This window comes from Lactuca virosa, chromosome 7 (assembly GCF_052849685.1).
Source record: "Lactuca virosa cultivar CGN04683 chromosome 7, Lactuca_virosa_CGN04683_v6, whole genome shotgun sequence".
NCBI lineage: Eukaryota > Viridiplantae > Streptophyta > Magnoliopsida > Asterales > Asteraceae > Lactuca > Lactuca virosa.
In genome coordinates this window covers 184,151,856-184,165,201 of record NC_136432.1, presented here as the reverse complement: position 1 = coordinate 184,165,201, position 13,346 = coordinate 184,151,856, and the positions used below count along the sequence as shown (strand labels likewise).

The 13,346-nt window shown below is 45.8% G+C and overlaps 2 protein-coding genes across 2 annotated transcripts; both read left to right on the top strand.

Moving 5' to 3' along the window:
• The first annotated feature begins 9,520 nt into the window (after positions 1–9,520).
• On the top strand, positions 9,521–10,315 carry LOC145127374 (uncharacterized). Its single transcript, XM_079062588.1, has 2 exons — positions 9,521–9,802; positions 9,905–10,315. The coding sequence occupies exons 1-2, from the start codon at positions 9,521–9,523 to the stop codon at positions 10,313–10,315; spliced, it is 693 nt and encodes a 230-aa protein (XP_078918714.1).
• A 1,059-nt stretch (positions 10,316–11,374) lies between these two features.
• On the top strand, positions 11,375–11,713 carry LOC145127373 (uncharacterized). Its single transcript, XM_079062587.1, has one exon. The coding sequence runs from the start codon at positions 11,375–11,377 to the stop codon at positions 11,711–11,713; it is 339 nt and encodes a 112-aa protein (XP_078918713.1).
• Positions 11,714–13,346: the final 1,633 nt, after the last annotated feature.

The window sequence follows — 13,346 nt, the reverse complement described above, 5'->3', positions numbered from 1 at the left end:
CGATTGCTGATCAGGTTCTGAAGTTATGCAAAATAGTTATTAGACTTATCCAAGTGGGAGACTGATGGATTAGTGTCTAAGTCCATAACTATTTTGGTATGTACTTGACCCGATTATGAGCATGGTCCTTTTGGGTTGCCTTCACCATAGCAGTATGTAGGATGAATTAAGGAGAGAAAGGTTTAATTATGATTTATTAATATATTATAAGAATAATATATTAAAGGAGAAATCATAATGTTTAATTGATATTAGTCAAGAATTAATTAAGAATTAATTTTGTGGCTAAAAGAGATTAATTAAACTTAAGGGACTTGTTGTGTAATTATAAGATAATTATATAATTGGGCTATGGATCACCTTGGAATAATAGGTTGGACGAATTCTAAGGGGAAGCCCATTAGAAATCATCCAAGGCATGTTCCAGAAGGGGTCCATGGGCTGCTTAGGGCTTAAGCAGTCAGATTAGGGTTTCCTAGTTGTAAACCCTAATAGCCAGCATATATAAGGAACCCTTATGGCCCCAAAAAACGGGGTGAACACTTCCTTTAGGGTTTACAGCCGTTTTTGGTGGCTCCTCTCTCCTCCCTCTTCATCCAAGTTGCTTAGTGGTGTTTGTGACTCCATTAGAGGTGCAACACTTGAGGCACTAAGCTTTCTGAAGCCAATCAAAGCAAGGATTGATTGTTATTGCTATATAACAATCAAAGGTAATTACTAAACCCTTATTTCAGTTCTGATTTGATAGATCTATGGTTTATAAGTCTTGGATTCATTGCATGTACAATAGAGAAACCTAGATCCAAGCATTAGGGTTTGTATGAGCACATAGGATTGTTCTTATGCATAAAACCCATCAGTAATAACCATCCTTAAACAAATATCCATGATAGGTGCACTCATTGCCTTACGGATCAAAGCATCGGCCACCACATTGGCCTTACCATGGTGGTATATGATCTCGCAATCATAATCCTTTTACCACATCCAACCATCTCTGCTGCCGCATATTCAGATTCGGCTGGTCCATGAAGTACCTCAAACACTTGTGGTCAGTGTAGATAGTACACCTAACCCATAAAGATAATATCTCCAAATCTTGAGGGAAAACAATACAACTCCCAACTCCAAATCATGCGTAGGATAATTCGCTTCATGAGGATTCATCTGCCTCGAAGCGTAAGCAATCACATGCCCCTTCTGCATAAGAACGACTCCCAAACCCGATATAGAGGCATAACAATAAACCAAAAAATCAACCATACCCTCGGGAAGCATGAGAATTGGGGCCTGGCACAATCTCTGCCTCAGAGTCTCAAAAGCCAACTGTTCATAAGGCCACCATCGAAAATTAACCTTCTTCTTCGTCAAGCGGGTCAAAAGCACTACAATCTTGGAGAAACCCTGGATAAATCTCAGATAATAGCCTAAAAAACCCAAGAAGCTCCGAATCTCATATGGGTCTTCAGAACCTCCCATCGCATCACGACCTCGATCTTAGCTGTATCGACGAAAATACCCTCCTAGTTGACGATGTGCCCTCAGAACTCCACCTTGCGCAACCAAAAATCATATTTGGAGAATTTAGCATACAACATCTCCCTCCTCAGGGTCTCCAAAACCTATTGCAAGTGTTCATCATGTTGTTCCTTGGTCTTGGAGTAGACCAGAATATCATCAATAAACACTATCAACCGACCGATCTAACATCGGCCTCCAAACCCGGTTCATTAGATCCATGAACGTTGCTGGCGTATTGATGAACCCGAATGACATCAAAATGAACTTTTAATGACCATAACACTCATAAAGGCCATATTATGCACATCGCCATCTCTGACCCTCATCTGATGATAACCAGATCGTAGATCAATATTGGACAACCAAGATGTACCCTGTAACTCGCTAAATAAATCATCGATCCTCGGAAGTGGGTAACGGTTCTGCAACGTTAGCTTATTCAACTCCCGCCAGTCAATGCACATCCTATACGAACCATCATTCTTTTTCACGAAAAAAATCGGTGCCCCCATGGTGAGCTGCTCAGCCAAATGAATCCCTTGGCTAGCAGCTCCTGAAGCTGCATAGACAACTCATGCATCTCTGGTGGTGCCATGCGATACAATTCCTTGGCTATTGGAGGTGATCTAGGAACCAGATCAATCTGAAACTCGACTTGTCTCTTGGGAGGCACTCCTGGAAATTACTCAGGAAACACATTGGGGAAATCCCGAAAAATGGGCACCGCACTCAACATCGTTGTGTCGTCCAACCGATTATTCACAACATATGCTAGAAGCCCATAACAACCCTACTACATATATCTCATGGCCTTCGTAGCTGAACAGAGAGTTGGCCCAGGTGAAGCTCACTCACCAGGAATAACTAGTTCTCCCCCACTTGGAGTTCGAACTCTCACTAATTGGCACTCACAGTCGATCATGGCCATATTAGGACCCAACCAATCCATCCTAATTATAACCTTCGATCCCATCAGGGGAATCGGTACCAAATCAATAGAGTACCTCTCATTGAAAAGGTTTAGGACACACCCACGATGAACCCTCGAAGAACTCGCAGAACGATCATCAGCAATCTCAACCTTCAACGGGTAATCTAAAATCCCATGGGCATCACGGAACTTCTTGCTAAGCATAATAGATACAAAGGATCGGGTAGCTCCTGAATCAAACAATACATGAGAAGTTATACCACTGACCAAAAAGGTCCCTATATAAGATCAGATATAATCATAAGCATAAATAAGAAAAGCAATAAAAAAATATGAATAAGTCACGTAACAACAACCACATCTGGTGTTGCACGGGCCTCATCGGTGGTCAACTGAAATGCTCTGCTCTTCACCACAGGTACCTTGGTCTTGCCCTGATGGCCATTAGTAATCCTCAAAGTGGCTTGTGCAGGCGCTGACATTGCCCATACTAAAAACCTGGTACAATCGGCCTTCTTGTGTCCAGTCTGGTTGCAATCAAAATAGATCAATGCACTCTGGGGAAATTCCTACTCATATGACCCATCTGCTTACATCTGTAACAACCCGAACTCGTTGATTCACATGTCCCGCTATGGTGCTTGCTGTAGTGGTCTCGGGCCTAGTGCCCCATAGAGTGAGAATCAAGAACCTTGGGTGTAACACCCTGTCCCGAATCGTTTCCCATTTGGGTGTGGGTGACGTAATTTAGATGATCCGGGTGTTAGGTTTGCGTTCTGGAGCCAAGGGTTATTTTGGTAATGTGTCAGCTCGGGCTCTTTTGGAAATTGGATTTTGTTCGGGAAATCTTAAGGCGTGTATGAGTTGCTAAAAGTGTAGAGCTTCTCGTTACCTTTTTGGGGATATAAGGATCGTCAAAAGCGGATTTATAATGAATAAGTTATGGCCTTCAGAGTATTTTAGGGTTTAAATGTAACCCTAGTACGTGGGGCGTACATAGCGAGTACGCGGGGTGTACTAGTGCAAAGTAAAGTACGTGAGGCGTATACTGGTGTACGCTTAGCGTACCAAGAGGGAATGATCAATAAGCCTCAGCCTCATACATTGGGCATACGAGGAGTATGTTGGGCGTACGAGGAGTTTAAAAAACCCTAATTTAAGAGTATTGCACCCTATATAAGGACCTTAAGTCTTTAGGAATGGCCTCTTTACTAGCCCCCAAACCTCCTAAAACCCTAAATCGATCCTTAAGCCTCCATGATTGTGTTTTGAAATCTTGAGAGGAAATCGGTGCTCTTGTTGCTCATTTTGAAGGAATTCAAGAAAAGTAAAGTTGCAGTGCTTAGTGTGAAGTTTTAGATCCATGATTGTAATGACCCAAAAATCAAGGGTAAAAATTTCATTTTTAAATGTAGGTAAAGCATTGATACCATTTATTTCAAACATTTCAAATCATTATTAAGTAAAATATTTATCAAAGTTTATCCCAAATTCATTCATTGCGGAAATCATAGGTGTGTGCACTGCGATCAATCCAAGCCCTTCTTTTCCAAATCGATGATACCTGAAACCATAAACAAAACTGTAAGCCCGAAGCTTAGTGAGTTCCCCCAGAGCTTACCCCACACAATCCAAATAACCACATAATCCATATCAGCTATAACAGCTACATAAACCGTAACAATCGCATAAGCATGCATATACACATATGAAGATGCCATGGAAACCCTCCAAGGTCATATTCACATACTCACGTAAATCATGTCAACTACACCAGCCATGCATATAAACATATAGGGAAGCCCTGGAAACCCTCCAAGGTCTTACACCGGGTGCCCTGGAAACCCTCAAGGGTCTTAGCTCACTGCCATGGGAACCCCGACATGGTCTTCACTAACTACCAATCAAACCATACATACCAACATATAAGATAATCATGCAAACACATAAGGATGCCCTGGAAACCCTCTAGGGTCTTACACCGGGTGCCATGGGAACCCCCACATAGTCTTAGCCCAATTCCATGGGAACCCCACATGGTCTTAACTAAGGATGCCATGGAAACCCTCCAAGGTCTTACACCTAAGTGCCCCGGGAACCCCCCCCCCCCCCCAAGGTCTTCCATGCAAGTATCACGAAGACCACTAGCATATCACGTACCACATAATCAATTAGCATACCACATAATCACTAGCATACTCCCTATCACATAACCAACTAACATGCCACATAATACAACTTCAGCTAGTGTATCACATATCATAAAATGGGCCAGCATTGGTGCCTTAGACCCATTGGAATGGTGAGGAGACTCACCTGGCACTGCTGATGTCCCGCGAATAAAACTTCCATTGCTGGTAGACAGATTCACGAATTGTCAACATCAAAATGACACCCAATTAATAATTGGGTTCCAATGCATAACCATAAAATCTACACTTGGGGAAAATGGACCATTTTACCCTTAACCTAGCTTGGTTCAAAAACCAAGGCCCAAACTCACACTCTCGAGGCCCAAAAGCCCAATAATCAACCAAGGCCCAACATATGGCCTAATTTTCCAAATTGGGCCCAAACCTCTACATGGAATTATTTTAAAGGCCCAACCATTTAGTCCAGTCCAAATATTTGGCATTTCTAATGGCCCCATATCTCATAGTCATCAAGGCCAAAACTATGGCCCATCCATGGCCCAATTTTCCAAATTGGGCCCAACCCCTCATATGGACCTTACCCTAAAGCCCATCCACTTATTCTAGTTCATATGATTTTTCTTGAATGGCCGATTATTGGTCCAATCACCAAATCCCAATAGAAAGGCCCAACTTAAGTCCCAAGTGAAATTAGGGTTTTCACATAAAATGACGATTAGGGTTAATTGATCCTACTTAACCCATTAAGGACTTAATCCATTAAGGACTTAATCCATTAAGGACTTAATCCATTAAGTCCAACATACAATGAAATCGGGCTTGAGTCATCACTTCACTCCAATGGTCCAAAATGCGGGTCCCGATAAGTCCAAACCAATAACCCCAAAATTAGGGTTTTCCAAACCCTAATTAGGGTTTCCAACCCATTCATAGCCCAATAGGCCCAAAACCAAGTCCTTAGATCAAATTAGGGTTTATCAGGCCCATTAGGGTTTATTAGGCCCATTTTTCCAAGCATCCCAACCGAATCAACACAACAAGCACACTGCCACCTGATGAAGTGCCTAAGTCGGCACGGAAGAGTCACGCACGCCCAAGATACCTGGCGCCCCGGCCGAGCCAAGAGGAGCGGGCTCAGCGCCCGCCAGCGCCCCTAAGAGCAGGGCACCCCGGAAAAAGGCTCGCGCCCACCAGAAACGCTTCCAGCGTCAAGACAAAGGATACAGTCAGGCGACAAGGCAGAGGGTCAGAGCATTACCGTTGGAGCCAATGGCGGTACTCTGACATAAAGAGGCGCACAACCCTCCAATCAGTACCTCTGACCTTGTCCCCTAAAAGTGATCCTGTACCGTACGGACGAGCAGGATCGCTAGGTATAAAAGGGCGCACTCAGAAGCCCTAAAGGTAAGCCATCTTCGCTAAGAGCAATCACCTGAAAACACCAAAAATCATATCTAACTTGACCGTCAGAGCGTTCTTCCGGGAGCCTCCTCCCGTAAAGCGGCTGACGGCTGTTCTTTCGTGTGACCTTGCAGATACCTCCTTATATCAGACTGGAGAGCAAATCAAAGAAAGAAGACAAGGTCGCATCATTTGGCGCCATCCGTTTTTAGTGACGAACAACGAAACAAAAACCACTGTTTCAACAACATCAATGGCGTCTGACGGCGGTGATGGGGTTGAGGGAACCCAGAACAGCCCTATACACTCCATGGCACAGTTGGACGACATACCAGCGCCCATAATGGCCGCCAATGAACCTACCGGCGAAGGGAGCTCTATGCTAACTAAAATATCTCCAATAGCCCACCAGCTAGCTCAACCACCTCTTTCGCTGCCAACAGCAAGCATAGGAGCCATCATCCAACCGCCATCCCGACAACCGGGGCCACCTATGGGAACGGTACCTCTAGTCACACCTTTGCCGATGCCGTTAACATTCTAGCCAACGGCGACGCAACTTTCAGTGAACCAAACGTCACACTTTGTTACCCCAATGGCACAACGCCAGCTTCCTTTTTTTCCAGCGGTGATGCCAGCAAGCCTAGCACCAAACACCCAACCGCCATTCCACGTGTCACCACATAGCCAGATACCGACGAGCACACCCCCGATGCTCCCGCCGCTCGCACAAACAATGGTAGCACCACCATTGTTCCCTCACTTCTTGACATGCACATGGGGTGAGCCTATAGTGACCACCCACACAAGTCAACAACAGCCTGCACCAACGCAGCCCCTGGCTCAACCTCAACTTCTACACCCGGGATACTCACTGCAACTGCCGTTCCAGTAGCAGACATTCTATGGTCCTAACCAAGGATACCAAGTGTTCTACGGTAACCCCGGGGTACAACCGTGCAACGCGCCCCACCAGTATAACGTATAGGGCTCGCTAACCGTCCCCAATCAGGACTGCCTGTCACGGAGCGTTACATCTCCGTTTGCCAAGGAACTGCTGGATTACGAGATCCCAAACAGAGCGAAGCTTCCCAACTTGAAAACTTACAACGGTACTACCGATCCGGACAATCATATTGACATGTATGAACGGACAATGACGTCGCTAAAGCTGGATGAAAGTTTCTGGTGCACGTACTTCCTAAGGACGTTAGACGGAAATGCAGGCACGTGGTTCAAGACGCTACGCCCAGGTAGCATTTACAACTTTGGCCAACTCAAGTATCTTTTCCTTACCAACTTCATGCAACTGCAAAAAGTCCAAAGGTGATTCCCATTCCATCATCGGATGTAAGCAAAAGGAAGGGGAAAGCGTAAGAGAATACTTAACACGGTTTACAAACGCCACGTTGGACGTGTCGGGTCATGACGAGGGTCTTATAGCAGGAGCTTTCACATGGGGACTCCTCCCCGGCCCTCTGTTACATAAACTCATGGGCAAAAAGCCACAGACAAGAGCTGAACTAAAGGAAAGGGTGGAAAGATATTTAAGACAGGAGGAAGGCGAAGCAGCAAAACAAGCATACTTGAACGCCATGACCGTCAAGCGTTCTAACCCAACCCACATAGAAACATCTGGGGGAAGCAGGCACTTTGGACGAGGGAAGAGACCACTGGGTCGCTTCAGGCCGTTCGTCAGGGATGACAGACGGAGTCGCCGCCCAGACGTATATGTGGTCGCGGACAAGCAGCAAGAGAGAGCACCAAAAGGACGATACTGTGAATACCACAAAAGTAAAATGCATGACACTACCAATTGCTCGGTCCTTAAAAAAGAAATGGAGGAGAAAAAGCTCAAGGGAGATCTTGTGGAGATAGCACGCAGCATGCACGCCAAATTTGACGCAGAAAACCCCAAAGGAGCTCCGAAAGAACGTGCACAGCCCAAAGAAATATTCATGATATGAGCCAAGAGAATCATACATGAGGGAACTGCACACCAGGAGAACCTAACGCCCATGACACAATAACTCACATTCTCAGCACAATATCCCAGACCCGAAGGCTGGACAGGTGACAACTCCCTAGTGGTACTGGCCTCTATTAAAGATGTGCTCATACATAGAGTGTATCTCAACACAGGTAGCTCCGCAGACATCATTTACGAGCACTGCTTCCGTCTCCTCCCAGACAAGTGGAAGGACGACTTCAGACCTATAACGAGACGATTGGTCGGGTTCACGGGGCACAACAGGTGGCCGCTAGGCATGATCCACCTACCGCTTACACTGACCGGTCATGACAAGCAACGAAAGTAGACAGTCTTGGTCGATTTCGTTGTGATCCGACTTTCAGCAGAACATAATATCATTCTAGGAAGGCCAGCCTTGCTCAAATTAGGCGCGATTCCGTCCACAATGCACGGGATAGTGAAGTTCAACACTAGCGAAGGTCCGACCAGCATCCTGGCCACGCCACCAAAACAACTGCAGTGCTTTACGATCATGCAACCAGTCGAGATAACAAGAGAAACCAAGAAAGCACGGGGTGAATCGGCATACGCGAAACAGGTGGTCAACGAAGAACACCTTTACCAGGCAATCAGCATCGGTCGCAACCTACCACGGCACACCAGGCGAGCACTCGTTGATCTCCTCAGACGATACAAGCACGTATTTGCGTGGACACCCACATACATGGTAGGTGTCGACCGGCAAATCATTGAACAGAAAATTATGATTAAACCGGGTACATAGGAATTTAAACAGAAAAAGAGGGTCCAGGGGGAGATTGTAATAGGGCGATCAACGCGGAGGTGGCTAAACTGACTAAGGCGGGAATCCTGAGGGAAGCGGTCTTCCCAACTTGGTTAGCCAACCCTGTCATGGTACGAAAGCACGATGGATCTTGGCGCATGTGCATAGATTTCTCCGACCTTAACAAGGCATGCCCCAAAGATTTCTACCCTCTCCCAGAAATCGACCAGAAGGTAGAATCACTACAGGGTTTCAAACTAAAATGTTTTCTAGATGCGTATAAAGGGTAACACCAGATCCAGATGAGTAAGGACGACGAGGAGAGAACAGCCTTCTACACCGACCATGGCACGTTTTACTATACCAAAATGCCTTTTGGTTTAAAAAATGCGGGGGCAACATACCAACGCCTGGTCGAATCCATATTCTCAAGCCAGATTGGGAGGAACATCGAAGTATACGTCGAGGATATGGTCATTAAAAGTGAGAATGAAGCAAAGATGTTGCGGGATATCGAAGAGACTTTCAAAACATTGGAGAAAGCAAGGATGAAGTTGAACCAATGAAAGTGCACGTTTGGAGTGGAGGAAGGTCAGTTCTTAGGATACTATGATACCAGACAAGGCATCCAGCCCAACCCAGCGAAAGTGGACGAGATAACGGAAACGCCACCCCCAAGCACTCTGAGGGACGCGCAAGACTTGAATGGGAAGATCACGGTGCTCAGTAGGTTCATCTCAAAGTCAGCAGAAAAGGCGATGCCGCTATTTAATACATTGAAAGGATGTATCGAGAAAAGTAATTTTCGGGGGACGACGGAGGCAGAGGTAGCACTCCAAGGGATCAAGGAAGCCTTACACAAACTACCCACGTTAGCTAGCCCCATTCTGGGAGAAGTGTTGCAGGTATACCTCTCAACCTCAGCCGAAGCCATATCCTCTGTATTAGTCGTGGAAAGAGAATGGGAACAGAAGCCAGTGTATTTCGTGAGCAGAGTGCTACAAGGCCCTGAACTTAACTACCCCACCCTAGAAAAGCTGGTGCTAGCGCTGATCTATGCCGCGAGACAGTTAAGATGATACTTTCAGGCCCACCAAATAGAGGTCCTGACGAATTGCCTGATTAAGAAAATCTTTCTCAAGCCCGAAACCTCAGGAAGACTTGCAAAATGGGCGATCGAATTGGGTGAACATGATATCAGCTACCGGCCAAGGACAAGCATCAAAGGACAGGCGCTGGCAGATTTTCTGCTTGAAGTCCCAGGAGAAGGAGATGTAACCAAAGAAGGAATCATGGCGGTAAAAGAAATTTCAGAAGGAAACAGAAAATGGACGTTTTACACCGATGGAGCGTCCAACAGGGAAGGCTCGGGGGCTGGCCTAATCTTGACCAGCCTGGAAGGAGAAGAGGTTACGTATGCCCTATGTTTCGACTTCCACACCTCAAACAATGCGGCAGAGTACGAGGCATTGCTGGCCAGTTTACGCCTAGCCATACAAATGGGGGCGGAGGCCGTAGCCGCGCTAACAGATTCAACGTTGGCTGCCAACTAGGTTAACGGAAGCTTCGAAACAAGAGACAAGATGATGGAAAGATATGTTAAGACAGTGCGATAGCTCACCAAATCTTTTAAGGAGTTCACTATCAAGCAAATCCCAAGGAGTGAGAATAGGAGAGCAAACGCCCTAAGCAAACTAGCGTCGACATGTTTTGACCATTTATCAAAGAAGGTTTTGGTTGAAGTGCTCAAGGAAAGGAGCATAGAGGAACGGAAGGTAGGCGCACTCATGATAGCGGGACCCACCTGGATGACCCCACTAATAGATTACCTACAACAAGGCGTCCTACCCGGTAGTCATGACGAAGCCAGAAGAATACGCATAAAAGAACCTTCATACGCCCTAATTGAGGGGGAACTATACCAAAAGGGGTTCACAACACCATGGCTAAGATTCGTGGACGAGACCAAAGGAAAAGAGGCGTTGCGGGAAGCACATGCAGGACAAGTAGGCGCACATGTGGGTGCATGGGCTCTAACAAGAAAGGTACTCCGTATGGGGATCTACTAGCCCACCGTACACCAAGATGCAGCAGAGCTGACAAAAGCATGCGGAGAGTGCGAAGCATTCTCCGCGGTCCAGGCGAATCCTCTAACGCCCTTATCCAATATATCCACTCCTTGGCCATTCTATCAGTGGGGAATAAACATTGTGGGGCCATTCCCAGAAGCACCAGGATGGTTAAAATATATGGTTGTGGCTGTGGACTATTTTACGAAATGAATCGAAGCAGAACCATTGGCGTGCATAACAGGTAGGCACATGATCAAGTTTGTCTGGAAGAATATCATGACTAGGTTCGGTACACCTAAAACGTTGATAAGTGACAATGGGCTTCAGTTTGCGTAAAACCCGTTCAAGGAGTGGTGCGCCAGCAAGGGGATAAATCAACAATTCACATCAGTGGCACACCCACAAGCAAACAGACAGACGGAAGTATCCAATAGAACCATTGTGAACGGGATTAAGAAGTGGTTAGGAAAGTCCAAAGGAAACTGTGCGGAAGAGATACCGACAGTGCTATGGTCGTACAGGACCACCCCGTGAACAGGAATGCAGGAGACACCATTCAGCTTGACGTACGGAGCGGAGGCAATGCTCCCAGCAGAGCTGATGATAGGGACGCTAAGGACAAGCCATACTGATGAAGAAGCCAATTCTCGAGACCTGAGACTATGCCTAGATATTCTCGAAGAAAAGAAAGAGAAGGCAAGCATACGCCAGGCGGCATACAAACGCACGACAGAAAGATACTACAATCAAAGAGTCAAGGAAAAAGCATTTAAAATAGGAGAGTATGTACTAAGAAATAATGAGGCAAGTCGGTCTCAGCCTCAGGGTAAGCTAGGACCCGTGTGGGAGGGTCCATACAAGGTTATAGAAGAAAACTAGAATAGGGCGTATACACTAGAAATAATGGAAGGAAGGCAGATCCCAAGAACGTGGAACGCAAGGAATTTGAGGAAATTCTACTTCTAGAAGAAAGCCCCCAGAAGAAAGCAACGAAGTTAGAGCAAGCATGGTCAGATAGTTCAAGCGTCAAAACGCAAAAAGCCAATGTCAAAACCCAGGAGGGTAAGCGCTAAAGAAGGTTTCGATGCCCAATGTGTAAAGCCTTCTACTCAGTGTAGAAATCTAAACAATTAAAATGATGAAATTTGTACTCAGTGTACTGAATTGTTAATGATTAACGCGCGTAATGCTTAGTGCATTTAAGTCAAAAAAATTTAGCACATTAAATTATAATGCTTAGTGCATTCAACAATAATACTTAGTGTATTAAATACAGTATATTACAAACCCAGTGCATTCAGCCTTAATACTTAGAGTATTAAGCCTTATGACCAACGCACATAGGGCTCGACACGCTGGCCCGTGCGGACGCTTAGTGCGTCGAATTAATTGAGGCATCACCATTATGCAGCATAAGGTCAATCGCTTAGTGCGTGGCCCTAAACCATTAATAAATTAAACAACCAACGACATAGGGGTAGTAAACACATAACATCAAATGTCACAGCAAGGATAATATCACCAACACACAAAAGACAAAGTAACCACATACAAGAGTTCAAGACACAAAACATCAAAATAACAATCAAACAAGAATTTTTCACGCCCCATATGGTAGCACACGAAACCTACATCATACCATCGCCGTCATCTTCATTCCCTCCAGCATTAGCAACATCACCTCCACACACAACAACATCTTCCAAGTCACCAGCATCCTCAACAATATCATCAACACGATCCGTCTCAGGAACTACATCATCATGCTCATCACCCAAACAAACATTGGCATCCAAATCATCACCAGAACCACCACCACCATCATTTTCAACACCCACACCACCACTAACATTGCTCTTATCAATCCCATCGTTGCCCTCCATCACACCTTCGGGAGTACCGTCGGAACCAGAGAAGGCACAAAGATCACGAACCCCCTGTATGTCCAAATCACCTAGGCCCAACAATGAAGCATGATCCATACTAGGAAATGCTAGGAGAGCCTCATTCACACTAGTAGCGGGGCCAGCAACGGGGGTATCCACAAGACCTGGGTGACCAGCAGAAGCCTGAGCAGCACGTACAGATTCCGCTCTGGAAACAAAGGCGGTGTGACGAATCAAGCTCACTACCCCCGTAAACTCCGGATGCTCAATTAGCTTGTCCACAACCCGCAAGTCAGCAACTACCCTGTCACGATCACGCTGCGTAAACTCCGGATGCTCAATTAGCTTGTCCACAACCCACCTGTAATAACCAGTTCAGATCACGCTGTGTAGCACTTACAGTTGACTGCAAGTCAGCAACTACCCTGTCACGATCGGCTGCGTCATGTTCAAGACTTTCAACCTGAATCATTAAGCCCTCGTTAACCTGAGAAAGAGAGTCAACTTTGGCCTCCAAACTAGCCCTGAGTTCCTCCACCGTAGTTTTCTCAGAAGCCAGAAGTTGATACATTTGCTCTACACGCTGCAGATCCCTAGTAAGTTCTGAAATGCGCTGCTCCAACTCA